The 19,457-nt window shown below is 38.8% G+C and overlaps 1 protein-coding gene across 2 annotated transcripts; it reads right to left on the reverse strand.

The window, feature by feature from the left end:
- Window positions 1-148: 148 nt before the first annotated feature.
- pabpc1l (poly(A) binding protein, cytoplasmic 1-like) lies at window positions 149-19,424 on the reverse strand. 2 transcript variants are annotated; one of them, XM_028582186.1, is made up of 17 exons: window positions 19,219-19,424; window positions 17,045-17,249; window positions 15,825-16,018; window positions 15,417-15,532; window positions 15,190-15,276; window positions 14,075-14,214; window positions 13,807-13,901; window positions 10,852-10,989; window positions 8,768-8,863; window positions 5,902-6,162; window positions 3,632-3,719; window positions 2,406-2,525; window positions 2,184-2,320; window positions 1,862-1,970; window positions 1,590-1,720; window positions 810-885; window positions 149-288 (listed from the first exon to the last, which is right to left on the reverse strand). In XM_028582186.1, exons 2-16 carry the CDS (start codon window positions 17,235-17,237, stop codon window positions 823-825), a joined length of 1,968 nt encoding a protein of 655 aa, XP_028437987.1. In that variant the 5' UTR covers window positions 17,238-17,249; window positions 19,219-19,424; the 3' UTR covers window positions 149-288; window positions 810-822. The 2 variants fall into 2 exon arrangements, with proteins under 2 accessions (XP_028437987.1, XP_028437988.1); XM_028582187.1 differs by lacking the exon at window positions 15,190-15,276.
- Window positions 19,425-19,457: the final 33 nt, after the last annotated feature.

The following is a 19,457-nucleotide window of genomic DNA, read 5'->3' on the forward strand; positions in this document are numbered from 1 at the left end:
CTCTGTAAAGAACCCCGACCCTGAGCTTTTCTATAGCACCATCCAGGACCACCTCATCCACTGTTGGAACGGGGACAAGTACAATGTTAAACCTGAAGTGGATGTAATCCTGCATTTCCTTTGTGTTAAACAAATGACACAAGACAGGTTTAATGCATATACTGTAAACTTTATCTTCTAACCAAAAGGTATTGCAACAACAAAATAGCTTTAACTTTTACAAATCTCTTTTTCAAAATTTTACTCTTTTTATTTTTATTTTTCCCTCCTCCAGAAAGTCGTTGACATCTGGGGGGGAAAAAAACATGGTTAAAGTCTTTTGTGGCAACATTTAGTGTCTGCAACTCGGCATGCTTTCTACGAAACAGCTGTGCAGGAAACTTTTCTATCGATTTGTGATTGTTTAATTTTACAACAACCAAAGTCCTAACGTCTAGATACTTCTGTCAAATTTAATGGATTTTTCAGAGTAGAGACCAAGAACTTTCATTTAAACAAATATGCAAATAACTAACTTTAAGCAAATATTTGCAAAACTGTTTGAGATTGGAAAGGGCTTAGCACAGGTGGTTTAATTTACACCCAATACTTTAATTCACTTACATTTTGCTCTCAGCCACTGAACATAGTCAAACCTTAACCAACACCCACCTTATTCAAGTCAAAATGAGCAATACTGCCAATGATAAAACATACTTAAATTTATAGTAACTGTAAACCTTGAAATTATGTGTTGTAAACAGTCAAGTGCTGTAAGGATCCTTTCACTGCTGAAATGTCTCTCAACCAAGGAAGAAGTTGTTGCTGACCTGAAAGGGCTCTTCACTTCTTAGGAGAGCATTCCTTCGCCTGGTGAGCCTGCAGGACAGCAATCGCCTCGTCCACCTGACCGAAGGAGGGGAAAAAGACAATGGGACGATTCAGCAACACAAGTCTCATCATCATTACCGCTTGTGTGTACGGTAAATGTGAAGCTACAGCCAAGAGCTTGTTTTCCTAGCTTAGCATAAAGACTGGAAACAGAGAAAACAGTTAGCCTGGCTATGTCCAAAGATTACACAATCTGCCCATTAGAAACTAATTAACAATTTATATCTCACTTGTTAATCCATAGAAAAAGCAAAGAGTCAAAATGTCACGTTGTCCTTCTACAAAGGGCTATGTGCGGGACTGGTTCTTGGCCAGACTGGTGAGGTTGGTGCTGCTTTCTTGCAGAGACTTCGGGAGAAGATGGAGTAAGCAAAATGTCCAAAAGTAAACTATTACTTTTGAACAGTACAAACAATTTTCTTCTTTTCTTGGCATATTCCTGCTTTCTTTCAGTCAAAAAATATAAATAATATTTGTTTAAGCTTCAGAGAAGTCACTTTTACAGTGACTCATTGGATATTCCTCTTATCTGGTCTCAGACTTTCAGGTGTATCCAGTTTTTGGCTACAAGAAATGGAAACCTGTGGAAGTGTTTGGGACAGGTAAAGTGTGACTTGACCGTTTTGAGATCTAAAAAGTGTGTATGACACAGACAAATCATTAAAAGAAAACGCAACTGTGTAATATCGTAAGACAATAAGAAAAGAACACAATTATACCTTAGCATGCAGGGACTCGGGTGTCTCCAGCATGTGCAGCAGCTCAGAGTTGTCGATCTCCAGCAGCATGCCAGTGATTTTTCCAGCCAAGTTTGGGTGAAGGGCATGGATCACCGGGTACAATCGCTCCCCTTTTTATTACAGCAGAGAGAGAGAGAGAGAGAGAGAGAGAGAAAGAGAGAGAGGGGGGTTAACAACCAAATACACAAGTTGCTTCAATCTACATTAAAAGAAGAAAAAAAAAAAAGAGGCAGAATTGAATGATGCCATACCGAGAAGCTGTTTCTGATCCATGAGTGGAGCTGAAGCCAACATCGAGGCGGTGAGCGGCTCGTGGCCTTGAATGTGCACCGGTTGCTCCATCACAGGTGCAGGAATAACCTGAAGACATTGAGTATAACAACGTTACTCCAATGACGTCTTAGTGAAGAAAAACTAGATGTAAACATAGCTTTGTTGACAAGAAAACTCCACTGGATACAGGGCACCAGAAACAGCTGTGAAACCCTAACAGCGAAGATTACTGTTCCACAGTAGTTTCTGGTCCTGAGTGCGTTTTAGGATTAGAGAACAGTACAGTACTGACTACAGTACCTGTAGTCTCGTCATGGGTGCAGGTACAGTAACGACCTGCTGGACGTTTCTCACTGCAGACGAGTACTTGTACTGGCCGCTTCTGGTCATACCAGGCATGTCAGTACGCCCTCCTACAGTCTGCGTGGCAATGTTATCTAAATAGAGACAATTTACCATCCACGTAAATGGCACATTTTAGAAGTACGGAGCTTGTCATGTTGTCCTACTTCTGGTACTTACTTGTCTTTTGTGTGGAGCTTATGATGCGCGGAGCCTGGGTGGAGGCCTGTCTGACTGTAGCGATGGGGGTCGATCCACGTCGGGGAACAGAGGTACCAACAAACTGGGTTGAATAGGTGCCTAAAAACAGGGTTGATGACATTTATACATAGAGCAGGGCAGTATATCAATATTATATTTTATATATTTTTATATTGTGATATGAGACTAGATATCGTCTTAGTTTTTGGATATCGTAATATCATATGGCATAAGTGTCGTCTTTTCCTGGTTTTAAAGGCTGCATTACAGTGATGTCATTTTCTGAACTTACCAGACTGTTGTAACTTTTCTATTATTTACCTTTACCCACTTAATCTTTATATCCACATTGCCTTAATATAAAATACAATGCCATACAAAGAGTAAGATCATGATTATTAGAAGTAGAGAAAGACAGTCAACCTTCCCTGACTTCTATCTCTCTGGCACTGCACTTAGGGGTGCAGTGAGATTACATATTTGGGCCATATTATTGCAAATGACCGGTCTGATGATAAGGATATCTATAGGCAGCGTCGGAAGCCGTATGCTCAAGCGAACATGCTGTGTCGTAAGTTTAGCATGTGCTCTGTATCTGTGAAGATCTCACTCTTCAGAGCATATTGTACACCTTTGTATACTGCCTACCTGTGGTGTTGTTATAAGCAAGGCAGCATTAGAAAACTCATAGTGGCTTATAATGACAGCATGAGGCTGCTGCTGAGAGCTCCAAGAAGCTCCAGTGCAAGCCATATGTTTGTCAGTTTCGGGGTACCTACCTGTCCTCTGCTGTTTTACGTAACCTGGTGTATAGATTTATTTGTAGGGTATCGGAGTCAGAAAATGACTTGATCACTGTTTTGGTTAACCCTGTACGCAGTTCTGTCAGATTTTCTTCCAGACTGTGGGACCATTGTCAGACAATGAACATTGTGGAAGGTTTTGTATTTTATGTGTGTTTTTTTATTGTGATATGGATCCCCCTGGGTCTGAAATAAAGTTTGTATTTATCAAAAATCTCATTGTGTAAATATTTTGTGAAAGCGCCAATAGTCAACACTACAATATCATTGCAGTATCAATAGCGAGGTATTTGGTCAAAGATATCGTGATATTTGATTTTCTCCATATTGCCCAGCCCTATTTATACACATCGCACATATCCATATATAGCCATGTGAACATAACACAAATGAGCCATTCACCCTGTAGTCTTGGGGGTTGTCCTGTCCAACGAGGCACTGGTCTCATGTTGCTGACAGCATTGTGGTTGTAGAAGGAGCGAGTGGGAGGCTGCAAGAAAAATATAACTTAATGGAATCATCTTGCAGGTCTGAATCACATTTTTCTTTTCTTTTTTTTGGAAATGCAACCATTTTAATAGCATTGATGTGGCCAATCTTTGAAAGGGGAAGCAGCTTCGAGTTGGTCTGAATCACATTTATTTGAATGTTTGTAATTATTGGCCTATGATGACAATTAAATAGATAATTAAAACTTATTACACTGCACAACACTTGTCATTCAAGTAGGATCCTAAATTTACTGTAAAGTCCAGCGAAATAGCAAATAGAAGTCTATAGCCCAATTCGGACTGGAATTATTTCTCTAGGGGAGGTGGGGTGATTTTAACATTACCTGCCCTGGTCAGTGATTTTAATCCCACCCGAAGTGCACATGCAAGTAATATTTCACCCCAACCACAGTAATAATTACAGCCGCCATTACCAATTTCTGAAAAAATGAAAGCCATCAGAGGAGCAAAACCCTGGAAAAGCTCTTGTAATGTCAACTACTGGTTTGACTAATATTCTCTATTAGCTAGTCCTGCTGAATGTATGTCTATTACAGACCACATCCTAGGGCTGGGCAATATATCGCTATTATATAGATATTGTGATATGAGACTAGATATCATCTAAGATTTTGGATATCGTCATATTGTGAAAGTGTTGTCTTTTACTGGCTTTAAAAGGATGCATTACAGTACAGTGATGTACTTTTCTGAACCTACCAAACTGTTCCAGCTGTTCTATTATTTGCCTTTTCCCCACTTAGACATTATGTCCACATTACTGATGATTATTTATCTAAAATCTAAGTGTGAATATATTTTGTTAAAGCACCAACTGTCAACCCTAGAATATCGCCGCAATATCGATATTGAGGTATTTGGTCAAGAATATCGTGATATCTGATTTTCTCCATATCGCCCAGCCCTACCACATCCTGGGACTTTTAGATGGTTAAAATGCCGTCCAGAACACAGTGAATATGTTATACCAACTCCCCCTGTAATATTAATCCCATCCGAATTGGGTTTATGGCTGACAAAAAAAAATACATAAATAAATAAAAACCAGGGAGGTCATCTATCAAATTGACTTGTTGGTTTTTGAGAGTTAAGTTTTGCTGCCACATTTTGGTTGGTTTGAATTAGGACTGTCAAAATTAACGCGTTAATTTTTTAATATTTAACTCGTTAAAAAAAATTAACGAAATTAACGCAGCTGTGTTTGTTTACTTCATGTGGCGGCTGAGAAACGTAATACGTCTCCATAACAACAGGCGGCGCTACTCTGTATTGTTGCCCAAGTAATGAAAACCGGCAGCTGATTGGACGAACGCGTCACATGGGTTTGTTTTCTCCGGATATTGAGAGCCAGACTGTCATGGCGGCCGTTCAGAATACAATCTCATATTGTACTAAAATAGTTCACTGAAACATGTTTCTGAAAACATTTTAAGCGAGAAATAGGCCGTGCAGTTGCTGAATCTGTCTTCATTTCAGCTCAACAAAGGTCAGTTTAGAAGATTTTCATCAGATTTTGAGAGACTAGTCACGTCACCTCACTCCGCTCGCCATTTCCGGGTGAGTCCCGACAGCCCTGCCGCCGACTGAACTCTCGGCTCGTTGGAGATGAACTGCGCATCGCCTGTAAAGTAGACGAGAGCAGGCGACAGCAGCCGGGGACGGTGACAAAAATCTAGCCGTTTCCAGCAGCCTTCAGCAGGACTAAATAAGCCAAATTGTTGCTGCTGTTGTTCTGAAAGATATTAAACATTCTGAACTTAGCAGAACCTTTCCTTGTTTGTTTTTTTCTTCATATTTGCAAGGTTAAATGATTTAGCATTTAAATATCCATTATTATAAGCTTTAGTCTCAATTTAAAAAAGCGATTAATCGCGATTAATTACAGCAAATTGTGCAATTAATTAGTTAATTTTTTTTAATCAATTGACAGCCCTAGTTTGAATACATTTTAAATTCACACTGCATTCAGCATGGTGATGTAATACAAGGGACTATTAGGCCTTTATTTAGCTGTAAGAATAAAAAAATGGGATGCAATTGACAAGAAATATTTCCTTCATGTAGCATTAAGTCATGACTAAAAAGCAATCAAAACCTTTGGTGATTTTCAACATGATGGACACACATTCCTCGCTATTCTCATTGTTCAAACGTCCATACCTGTGGTACAGTCATGTAGTATCCGGCCTGCTGGTAAGAGTCAATGATCGGACTCGTCATGGTCCTCAAGGTAGCAAGTCTCTGCATGTATTTATTGGTCAGAATCGCTTTACGCTCCTCTCTCCGCTGAGCCAGAGCCACATACAGTGGCTTGGTTGCAACAATTCTCCCGTTCATTTCAGTCACTGCTTTTGTTGCTTCCTCAGGTGAAGAGAAACAAACAAAGCCAAAGCCCTTGCTTTGGGAGCCGTCTGTCATGACCTGCAGGAAACAAAGAAATGTTTAAGATACTTGACACGAGAGCTGTAGACTTGAGACTTTGATGCGAGGACATGCGAGAAATATGAGGACTTGCTTGAAGACGCGACGCGACTTGATGGCAAAAGGCTGAGAGACTTGACAACCCATAAATATTGAAAACTGAATGTAGTTGTGCCTTGTGGAGCTCTGCCAAACAGTTGTGAATAATTAATAACAGAACCAGGATGGTGCAACATCTCCATAACCTAATGCACACTATGATGCAGAGGAGAGAAATGAGCCTCATTATAAAATACTTAGTGTATACACAAGTAGCTCAATAATTTCCCCTCCTCTCCATCAAGTTGCCCATTTTCCTCCCGGCAGCCATTAATTAACCTAAAGCAGAAATCTCTTATGTGCTAGTTCCTGCTTTTTAAGAGCTCCCGTTTGTTTTTGTTAAATACTTGTGATTATCATTAATGTTTTCATTTTCATCTGGGACAGGATAACAGCAGCAAAACACCTTAAGTTCTGCTCACCTATGCCTCTCCAGCTTCTCCCGTAGCTCACGCGTATACAGTATGTCCTGCACTAACTTGAGTGTGAGGTATACTGTGCTGTGTCGCCCCCATCTGTAGCACTGTCTTTGATAATTGTGCAACCAGGCCAGATTGTTTCAGATATCTCACGAGTCCTTTATAAAGTCAGTTATAACGGCCCATGTATTAAAAAATTGTCGGGTTTAAACGTACAATATGTAACTTTCTGCCGCTAGGGATTTCTCAACCAAAACAATGGATTGTAAACGCAGATGTTTGATGACGTTGGGACGTTGCGTGGAATTATCTTTATATACATGGGAATTATGGGAGTTTTTATTGCTAAACACTGTCGTTGATTAGAATGCATCTATTCACGGACAAGTTTACCCATTCAAGTTTATTCACTTACGTTTAGTAACGTTTATTCATGTCATGCTAATAAAATAGCTGCAGTTTTATATAATTATAATTACATAATTACGTTGATTCAATCTGTATTGGTAGCTAGCTGACTACTTAGCTAGTGGGCTAGCAAGCTAACATTAGCGGCTAACGTTAGCAGGTTTTAAGCCAGCAGCTAAAACCACACTATCACAGTATATTTCACATGCCAATGTCACCTTTTGGATTTTACCGGGTGGACAGTAGTGATGTTCAAATGAAGCTTCGCGAACCAGTGTCTGTACTTTCTGAGCTCACTATATGGCACTCTCTGTTCAAAGAAAAAGGTTAAATGAATGGCAATTCAATGGGTTTTCAAACCCTTTGTTGAACAGAGAGCGCAATCTAGTGAACTCAGAAAGTAAAGACACAGGTTCGCAAAGCTTCATTTGACCATCACTAGTGGACAGGGTTTGTTGTAATGCTAGCTAGCTACTCAACGAGGCTGAGAGACGGGTGTGGGTGGGGATTGCAGGGGGAATCTCCAGGACGGCTACGATGTTCGATTGCTGTTGTCAGCAGCAGGAGAACCGGAAAGTGCTAGCTGGCTAAATTAGCATTAGATTAATCGTCTATCTATACAGTTAACGTTACTAGTGAACTTATTTGTGGGTTAGCACAGTGCTGCTTTTATCCATGGTCAAAACAATCATATTACTAATAACTTTATGAGCGCGTTGAACAATGTTGTAACCCTATAATGTTATCAACCAAGTATTAGCTAGCATTAACGTTAGCTACTTGTCAACCAGCACATACATTGTAGTAAGATTAAGCTGGATTAATATTGATATGTATCAGTAAATAAGGTTTCTGCTGTATTACTGTGTTGCAAAATTATGCCTTTTGGCAGAAAAAGCAGTGTTACCAGTATTTCTTTCTGTGACATTGTATGATTTACAATTACTCTCAAAACGTAGCATCCGAGTGCTCGTGTTTTGACGGAAGATACGAGTAACTAGATGGTGAAAGGTTATACGACGCCACTGATGGGCGACTAAATGAAACGTGACGTGCCTGAAAATATAATTGCAGATTTCTCTGGGTTTGCTATTTGATAGAAACATTTGGGATAGTGCAACTACACAACTCAAAAAATATATATAACAGGTATGGTTGTTTTTAGACATTTTAATGCAGAAAAGTTACATATTGTACCTTTAAATCAGGCTCAGGCTCATAATTCCCTTGGAACTGTCTTATTTTATTTTTCAGTTTTTTATTTTTGTATTCCTTCTGAAAGTGACTTTATTTTGTTGTTGGATTGATAGCCTACATCTGGCTTCAGGTTGCACTACAAATTCATTTTACTTGAACATTGCAGTGTTAAACAATTTTAATAAATAGAGACTTGAACCTTATTGAAATTTGTTTTGTGTAAATTATTAATAATTGAGCAATGGGAAAATAATTATAATATAATAATAATTATAATTATAATAATAATTGAAGAATTAATTGTTAGATTACTCGACTAATTAAAAAAATAATTGCTAGATAAATCGTTTCAAAAAGAATCGTTTGGGACAGCCCTACTGTGCATACAAATGGATGTGGAAGTGGACTGTGTTGTGGGAATGGTTTGACCATAAGTGTACTAGCAAATTCCAGTGAAGAAGGCCCAAGCCTTATCTCGTTACCTTGGCACTGGTGATGGTGCCATAAGGGGCAAATTCCTTCCGGAGTCTCTCGTCATCTATGCTATCATCCAAGTTCTTCACATACAGATTCACCCCCTGGAATCAGACAGAGTAAGAAATGCTAAGTTTTATACCTTCCAACCTTTACAAATAAATACAGATATACTATACATTTAATCTTTCTATTAAATTTTGCGTAGTCCTCATGAGTATGTACATAGGATCCGTTCTGCATAAATGTCTACATTACAGTGATGTTAGGAACTATCATCCGATGTCCAAGCTGTGCTGCATGCTGAAAGTCCCGGAATCACTAACAATCAGCTGAAACCATTACAGCACACATCAATCTGATTTAGGAAAGATATAGTCAAACCTGAGTTTTAAATTATAATTATTTTATTTATTTTTTACATTTTGGATATACACTTCTTGGCTTTCTTACCACATTAGATTAGAATATCACTCTCATATATGTTTTTTCATCATTCTTTGTATTTACAAAGTGCATCCTCTGTTGGACTCACAAGGAAGTGTTACTGGTTCCAGAGGTTTCAGACAAATATCAGCGTGTGACGTAGACAGCTGAATCTGACAGTTAGCAAGTTGCCAAAATGAAAAGGACAACAAAGACAAAACAGGGACAAAAGCCACTCAAAAACTGTAGAATGGTCAATTGAATAATCTCTCTAATTACTAAAACTGTAGGCTACCCAAAACAATAAAAAAAAAAAAATCTTTTTTGGTGTAGTTAAAGGACAATTCCGGTGCAAAATGAACCTAGGGTTGTTTTTGTTTTTTTTAAACCTTTATTTATCCAGGTAAGTTGATTGAGAACAAATTCTCATTTGCAACAACGACCTGTAGTCCTAGTATGCATGTCTTTATGGTGGGAAGAAACCGGAGCACCCGGAGGAAACCCACGCAAACACGGGGAGAACATACAAACTCCACACAGAAAGGCCCGGAACGACCTGGACTCAAACCCAGAACCTTCTTGCTGTGAGGCAGAAGGGCTAACCACTGAGCCACCGTGCTGGGTTAATAACAGAGTATGTGTACCAAGTCGATCGTTCTCTGGGATATGGTTTCATGTTCATGGAATGTGTGAAACAAGCTAGCGCAAACCGGTGATTAGATTCTAACGCTAGCCTTCGGGGAAGAGGGTAAATCGCTATTTGTACACCACTAACAAGGCTCAAAATAGCACCATATTTCCACAGAAGCATAATGAGGGTCCCTACATGTAAACCGAAGCATTGAGAACTTTGTAAGGAGCGTTCATGTATACTTACAGGCGCCACCTTGGAAAACGGTCATGACCAGTCGAACCACGAACACCGTGCAACCAGTAACCAGTAACATAGTTCAAACACGGCATTCGTGGTTCGAATGGTCATGACTGTTTTCCAAGATGGCGCCCCATGTATGTATACTGCTGCCCCGAAGGCTAGCATTAGAAGCTAATCACCGGTTTGCGCTAGCTTGTTTCAAGCTAGAGACACATTCGATTAGCATGAAAACATATCCCAGAGAACGGTCGACTCGGTACACGTTATTAACCCCTAGGTTCATTTTGTGCCGGAATTGTCCTTTAATCTCTAGGGGAATGCCGTTTATAACATGCCTCCACTCTTGGGCCTTTACATTGGGTCTACCACTCTGCTCTTATGTTCGTTATTCAGAATTGTATGCAACCGGTGGAGTAGCGCTCCTAATTTCGCAGTATTGTAAAGTACAATGACAATAAAGGCTTTCAATTAAATATTGACAATATTTTATAGAATAAGGTCAGCAGGTTTATTTTCACAGACACAACATAACCCCTATTATTTATATTGAAAAGTTGTCATCTTATGTTATCTTTGTTATCAAATTCATAATTATCTGCAAAGATACCCATCCTTGTCAGTGACTGCTTTAAATGAACCTGCAGTGCACTCAGCTGAACTACCTTGTATAAATAAACATCTGAATAAAACAACATATTATATTCTATAAACATAAACTCTAAATAGGTAGGAACAAGACCATTAACAATGTCTTTAAATGACAATGCCCATATGCATACAATGCAGCAGCACCTGATAGCGCTGGATGCGGTCCTGTTTGATCTGGTCAAACTTGCGCTTGAGCTCTCCCTGGCGCTCCAGCCGCTTCTGAGCCCGACCAACATAGATGATCTTCCCATTGATCTCCTTTCCATTCATTTCATTAACTGCCTGGGAAAACAAGGAGGAGCATCAACATAAGACATGTTTAACAGATTCTAAATGTGTCAGTCAACAGTGGTTGCCCTGTTCCTAGAGATGCACCAATTGACCAGCTGGTGACCAGAATTGGCCAATTTTCACATCATCGGCCATGACCAGAGACCTGCCGGTCATCTGCCGATTTTATGCTGCTCAAATGCACTCTGGCGCTGCATGATTAACATCGTGCAACATCAGCATCACACGTGCACACGCAGGGTTTCCGTTATATGCATGTAGCAACGGCGCACTGCCGCTCAATCAGAGGTTTATGAAATGTCATAAAGTCGTAATTATACATGGCTCTGCAGAGCTGTCTGCTTTACTGATCTCAGGCAAACAGTCAGCCGCTCTCTCTCTCCCCTCTGAGGCTGAACAGCTGGAACACACACACTCACGCGGGTCCCGTCAAATATGACAGCTACAGTTTATTGGAAAATAGCGTTTGGCACACTGACTGATTAATTTACTGTTTATCAGACCCAGATGAGACAAGAAGCGAATGTTAGCGAACGCTGCGGTCCCTCTGCCTCTGACGCCCCGCTGGCCGCTATAGGAGACACTGTAATAAAAAAATGCTGTATTAACGTTACGGTTTAAAACGCTTTCTAGGTTAGTGGGGATGCATACCATTCAAAACCAACATTCAAAACGTAGTCATCTTCCCTCAGCATTTAGTTTTGTTGCTAAAATGACGTTAAATCATCCGTTTCAGGTAACGGCACACTAGGGTACCGTCTATATGCTGGATTGTTCCGAGGTAACTGTCAGTAACTAACGTTAGCAGATAAGCCCGTTGACAGCAACGGTAGTGTTCATATTTATGCACAATGACACATAAAGCAAACTTGCTAAAAAAAAAAAAAAAAAAAAAAAAAGGAACTACACGCTGTTTTCAGGTAACGTTACTGTTGACGTTCAAACAGGCCTGTGTGTGTGTTTTCAGAAATATCTTTATACTGCATGGCTATATTTATTTTTATTTGTTATTTATACATTATTTTATTGCCATTACCTGTTTTCCTACATACATACATACAGAAAATGCTAAATATATCAAATTTTTTAGTTTGATATTAGATATGAAAAGAAGGAAATTGTTCTTCCATAACATTGAACTTTAGATGTGTGTGAATTTCCCACAACAGGAGTAATTTATATAGTTCTATTTTATAGCACTCGATTATCTATTCAAAAAATGTTCTATGCAAAATGTAAATGTTTCTATTAATTAATTAAAATAAATATATGTATGTGCTGTAAAGTGGTTAGAAGAAATTAAACCGGAATCAGCTAAAATCGGTATCGGCTGGTCAAACTCAATGAAAAATCGGAATCGGCCTAGAAAGTTGTAATCGGTGCATCTCTACCGGTTATCAGGACATTCAGTATCACCGGGAGCAGGAGAAGTAGTCGAGCAAGCCAAATAAAAATAGGGTAAATGGCAACACCCACCACTACGCATCCCAGCTGTAGTAAGCTAAATGCATCCGGCACCTGCTTTGTTGTTGGAAAACAACAAAAAACTTCGAGCTAGCAAGCTACACGCTGAAAATGGCAAGTTTTGAAGAAAATTTGGACCATGAAACAAGGCAGGCCTGCTTTGTTCTTTTGGGGGAATAATTGTAAAGATTAACAAGCAATATGTTTTATTAAATATTTATTTATTTATTTTTGGGGGGCTTTTCTTTTTTTATTAGATAGTATAGACAGATAGGAAAAGTGGGGAGAGAAGGGAGGACAAGCAAGAAAGGGCCGCAAGTCGGATTGGAACCCGGCTGCTGCAAAGAACTCAGCCTACATGGGGCGCACACTCTACTGGGTGAGCTAGATCGCCCCGCAGAATTTACCATCTAAAAAGGGACGTTCTGGGATTGATTGGTGGGGATTGCTATGGACGAAGTACAGATGGCGATACACTGGTAAGAGCAAATTATATTTAACTATGTATCCAGCTAATTTAAATAGCTCACATTATTGTATTGTGTGAGCAGTTAACTTCAGTTCATATTTTATGTGGCATTTTCTTTTGCGGGTGCAAATGTTCCACCAAAACAAGTTCAATCCCGAGACCACTTTGCAGAGGCACCGTTGCCACGTCTGGCGGCTTGGAGCCGCCCAAGACAAGTGAGTGGTTTAAAGAAATGCAAACAACCAAAGCATTTTTTTTTCTCCTATCCCAGAATGTATGTGTGGTGTAGCCAGACTTAGATCAATCTGGCAATGCGAGAAACGCAAGCACTCATCAGCTGACCAGAAACTTTAAATCTTGAAACCAACACTCAAGATTATCTTGATTGTGTGTGAATACAGTGGTGGCGGCTGCTCCAAACGCTTCTATTTGAAAATCTCTGAACTTTTTCAAAAGGCCCTGTTTTCGTCACTGTCGCTGCTTTTCTACAAAGTGAATTTCCCCAGTGTGGGATTAATAAGGTTTATCTAATCTTATCTTTCAGGCAACCAATCATATATTAGATGTGGTGGGTCACCCTGGTAACCAAGAAAATGGATGAAAAGCCTGTTCTGGTCGTGTCTATCTATCCCGAGTTGTATGATATGACAGAAACCACACAACAAAGACAGAAAAGCCTGTTTGTGGGAGCAGATTGGCCAGACACTGAATGTTGGTGAGTGTTGTGCTTTTATCACCGTACATATGTCATAGAAACAAAACCCACCCTTCGAGAAAAACGCTAAATGGACGCACACCCTTAATGTCAATATAATGAACTGCTACTGTTGGTAGGTATCCAATTTGGGTTGACATAGAAACTTGGCACACACTACCTTCTGAGCATCCTCGTGGTTAGCGTAGTTTACAAAGCCAAATCCTCGTGACCGGCCCCTCTCATCCTTCATCACTCGCACACTGAGAGTCCTCCCTAAAGGTTTGAGTATAAAACAGTCTGTAACTAGTGATAGTGGTTAGTGATAGTTGTTCAAATTTAATACCAACTAGGACAATGAATTAATTACGGAAAGCCCCACCCCCCTCCCCAAGCTGAGTAGGACACAACAAATTAACACAAAGAATTAAAATAATTGTCTTTCTTACCAAATGCAGTAAAGACTTCCATGAGTTTCTCATCAGTGTAGTCTTCACCAAAGTTTTTGATGTAGACGTTGGTGAACTTCATAGCTTTGTTGCCAAACTCCACCTCTCTTTCCTTGCGGGACTTAAAGTGGCCAACAAAACTGCAAACAGAACCGAACCCATCACCAAGGGAAAGGGAACAATAATGAAGGGATATAAAATAAAAAAAGTTTGTCTTTGGATTTAGTACACCGCATCAAAAGACCAAGAGTATAAGACAGTAGATGAGGACGAACATCAAGAACAAAACATCAACAAACACTGCGACTTTAGGACATAAAGTCCCCAAAAAATTGTTTTGAAACAGAAATATTTCAGTAAATGTTGTTTACACCAAGTCCGCCTCCAGAAACATAAAAAAGTATGTAGAAAATACTCCGTTATGGGTTAGATTGGTTCCTTAGGTATGCGACGTATAAAACATTGGCTGTCTGAATCCATTTTTGTCAATTGTACGCTGCAGTTCCAAGGCAGAACTGCTCAGCCATAGCATTGACTGCTTATTATGCTCATGCTATATCTTGTAGGGTGTAAGAACACAATTTAAATTTCCGGAAGAGTCAAATTAGGCTTGGGCGATCTCTAATATTTTCAAATCATCCAAATCGGGGTTACTAGAGGTCGCCTAAGTCAAATCATATTTTAGTGGCTTTTTGTAAATATATATATATATTAAATGTAACTGATTGTGTTAAATTAGCTTATGTATCGTCTCATATTGGTTGCAGAACCCTGAATTAAATTAAAATCGTATTGTGGCAGACTTTGGGATATCAGTAAATATTCTATCATTGTCCAAAGAATCTATACAATATTGTATCGTGATATGTGATTTACACCCCTAATGGACATGTTAACAAGGTTAAACACTTGATTTTCATTGGAGGGGGTCTTTAAGAACAAAGACAAAATTTGTATTTCTTCTTTCATCATGAATTAAATAAAAGGTAGAGGAAAAACCTACACTGTAAGGACATGAGAGCTTTCTGAGGACCTTGCTTTGCCTGTTTAAACCTAAAAATCACAATACACACAAAGACAACAAACCTAGACACATATCCTACATATTCACTGACCTAAGCAGGAAGAACTGACATGTTCCCCCCAGAAAATGGGCCTTTGGGTTGACAATGCCAGATTCCAACTGATTACCTGTCTTTTGACTGAGCAAAAAAAAAAAAAATTCCAGCATTAATTTACAGTTTATACAGTTAACATAAATATTCTGCACTATTCTTTACCTCAACTTACTTTTTCACATTGTATTTTTGCCACCTTTTTAGATTGTATTTAGTTTACTCACACTTTCCTATCATTCAGGAGCATCCCATTCATGGTTCCAATGGCCCGGTTTGCAGCCTCGTGAGTTTCAAAGTGAACAAATCCATAGCCTTTGGACCCTTTCTCGTCACAAACAACCTACAAAGACAAAAGGCTTTAAATCATCCAAATTATAGTTTTTGCAACTACAAAAAAAAATAAAAAATAAAAATAAAAAATCACCTTGCATTAGACTTTTAAATGTGTACTTAACCGCCCTGCTCTTATATACAAACTTTATGATCCAACACTGACTGCAGAAGATGAGTGATTATCAAACATGCTTAATACTCAGTGAAACAATAATACACATGGAACAAACAAGCTGGCGAAGACCAGAGAGCTATATTAACCCCATGCAGTATTCGAAAGGATGACCCAAGCCACTTACCTTGCAGGACAAAATATTGCCAAAGGCTGAGAAGGTATCATACAGTGCCTTGTTGTCAATCGACTCATCCATGTTCTTGATAAAGATGTTTCCCACACCAGACTTCCTGAGTCCCGGGTCACGCTGAGACCACATTATTCTGATAGGCCGACCCTTAATAACATCGTAGTTCATTGTATCCAAGGCACACTCCGCTAAAATAAAATAAAAAAAATAAAAAACATAACCAAACTCCTTTTAGTCATTAAATTTAACATTTTCATAGCACCACCACACATAATGCAAGATTATGCAGGGCTCAACACTGACTTTTGGTTGCCATTTTCAGTCACCTTATATTTTGAGTAATTAGGATACTATGCAGTTGCACATAAAAGACCCAACATTTTACAAATTCCTTTTTTGCTTTAAATTTACATTCATCTGGTTCTTTGTCAGTTGATTCAATTTGCATTGTTGACGGGTTAGTCAAACATTTCACCCCACAGTTTTCATTCCATGGTTAAACAACTTAATTTGATTCGCCAATGTCTCTAAAACATATGCGTGCGTACACGATTAAACGCAGCAACACACTTGCAACGTTGTCTTGTGCAGTTGTCTAGTTCTGACTGTAACAGCAACATTTTAATTCGACTTATGCAACAAATAATTTCAAGACAGAATAATTAAATAGGCTGAGCAATATTGAGGATTTATTTTACACTATATTTAATGTGTATGACAAGTGATTGATAAAAAGTGCTAGTTATTGCTTCACACATAAGCTTAAAAACAATAAAATAAAAAAAAATAAAAAGTACTTCTAGGATAATTTTTGAAATACGTGAGGATATCGGGTGAATTCCAGCTTGATTTCCATCATCATGCTGTCCAGTGTACATAAACGTCAGCAGCACAATACAACATCGTATGTTGCTATTGAGCAGCACTTACTCTGATCCCCCAAATTTGTATTGATACACCATCAGCTGATCCATTTGCAAGCTCATCCCCACAAAATCATTAAGTCCAACCCCTTATTTCTTACTCATTTTTAACTTCAGGCAGTTTCTTCTTTTAAATCACATTTTAAAAATTGTTCTTGCCTGTAATTCAGAATTTTTGCTGTAAAGCCGTACTGTGAGACACCTTGCTACTAAGTCACTATTCTTGTGAATTAATTTTCCAGTGATAAAAATTGCTTTACTACCAAGTTTTGGCCAAAATGGATACTTTACCATCAGCTGGTTGCTGGAAGTTTATGTAGGCATATCCCAGAGATCTGCGTGTTATGATGTCACGGCACACACGGATCGACATGATGGGTCCAGCAGGAGAAAATTTCTGGTAAAGCATGGCCTCCGTAACATCAGAATGCAGGTCGCCTACATACAGAGAAGCGAGGGGATACGCTTGTCCACTGCTGTTCATCTTGGGTGACAGCTAGTTCAAGAAAGAAAAATAATCTTATCAGTTATGAGTATTACATAGCATAATTTCCTAACCATAAAAAAAAAAAACTTTTGAGACACATAAAGGACATATCCTCTGAGTTGCCAGTTTATTAGGTACACCAAGTTACATCCCATGCAAACCTATATAAACAGCTTTTCAACTATTTCTACCTTAAAGGAACACGGCGACTTATTGGGAATTTAGCTTATTCACCGTAACCCCTAGAGTTAGACAAGTCGATACATACCCTTCTCATCTCAGTGCATGCTGTAATGCTGTCTGGCGGCTCCAGCGGCATCAGGCCAGCACAGAACATGCAGGTGAATGGTTCCAGTAATCCTACTGCTCCGAATAAGTGACAAAATAACGCCAACATGTTCCTACTTACATGTTGTGATTTGTAGAGTCACAGCGTATACAAAAAACAACGCAACATGAGACACAGCCGTCTTCTAATTGTAAACAAACTGGGAACTATATTCTCAGGCGGAAGAATATAGTACTTGGGCGGAGTGATATGCTCGCAGCAAGCCTGTCTGAGAATATAGTTCCAGGTTTGTTTACTGTTAGAAGATGGTTGTGTCTCATGTTACGTTGTTTTTTGTACACGCTGTAACTCTACAAATCACAACATGTAAATAGGAACATGTTGGCGTTATTTTGTCACTTTTGTCACAATTGGGAGCAGTAGGCTAGTTGGAACCAGTTACCTGCAGGATCTGTGCTGGGCTAAGCTAATGCTGGAACATTTTCATCATTATTTAGCCAGTCTTTTTAGTGTACAGAACACACATCATTAATGTACAACAAACTTCTCTAAATATACTGCAACACAATTTAATAGCACAAGCTGCAGCTTTGTAAAATGACAACGTTTAATCAACACATCTTCAATACAGTTTCAACAAAAACTTCAAATTACAACCACCATGAATGAAATATTTATTGCAGGGGTGTTGTATTTGCCTGCATTACTCAAGATCAGTCTTATTTTGATAACACATTTAACTTTAAAAATGAAACTTGCAACTGTAAAATTAGCTGATCATTAAATCAATGAGAGTTGGCTACTAAGCCACAGTACTCTGAATTACATGTGTATTATCAGGTGTGTGTGAGGGGGGAGAATCTTAGTTCCTGCTTGGAAGAAGTTTTGTGAAATAAATTAAAATATGACTGTGCTTTTGACTGGTTATGATTTTTAAAAGGCCTAGTCAAAGTCAAATCACTATACAGACAGAGACACAAACAAAATTAGGGCTTTGATTTAAAGAAGTTAATTGCTTGTTTATTATGTCCACCCTATTCATATCAATGAGGATAAACTTGACTAAATATTAGAAACACCTCTCTGTACAACGTTATTGCAATACAGTTCAACACAGCACCGCTAACTAAAAACGTCCTCCAAAATAATCATAATGCTGAATCAACACCTCTAAACAATTTAACAAAAACTAAACATACTAACCTTCATGAAGGTAGGATTTAACTACTGCAAGACCGTTATATCAGACTGTATTCATTTTAGCCAGCAAGGTGTAACGTTACCTAATAAACTGACAATTGAGTACACCTTAATAAGGATATATAAACAACTATGTACGTTAATGTAAATTATGTCGGGGGGAAAAAGTGTGGCTAAATGCTGGGCTAAAAAGGCCTCACAAACTAACATTTACCAAAATGTTGTCACCTAGCTAATTATGACAGTACTTTAATAACGTTATCTAAACATATCAAGCTAGCTAGCACTACAGGAAAGTGAGTTCAAATTTTAAAGTTCATAAAATATTAATGGCCTTGTTACCAGAAAACACTAAAGAGGGCTAGCTAAAAAAAGTTAGCTAAATTTTCTTCAAACACTTCGCATCAAAATTAGTTGATATCTACTGTAGAAGAAGCAACTAAATCTCAAACAAACCGATGAAAATCGCTTAAAATCCACGTTACTTACGGCTTTTAAATAGCCAATGCGTCGGAATGCTGATGTATGATTTTCAGCGTATCGGGTAGTGAGCGCCGTTCAACACTTTCCACATGGGCGGGAGGTTGTTTTCGTTTAATTATGACCGTGGAACACCTGCACGTCTCCTTCGCGAATCGTCGTTTCAATTAAGCTGTGAAAGGGCAGAGGTTAACTGACGTGATACTCCGCGATGAAAACTAGTTCTCGCATATCAAGGGCTAAAATCT

This window comes from Perca flavescens, chromosome 7 (genome assembly GCF_004354835.1).
Source record: "Perca flavescens isolate YP-PL-M2 chromosome 7, PFLA_1.0, whole genome shotgun sequence".
Lineage (NCBI taxonomy): Eukaryota > Metazoa > Chordata > Actinopteri > Perciformes > Percidae > Perca > Perca flavescens.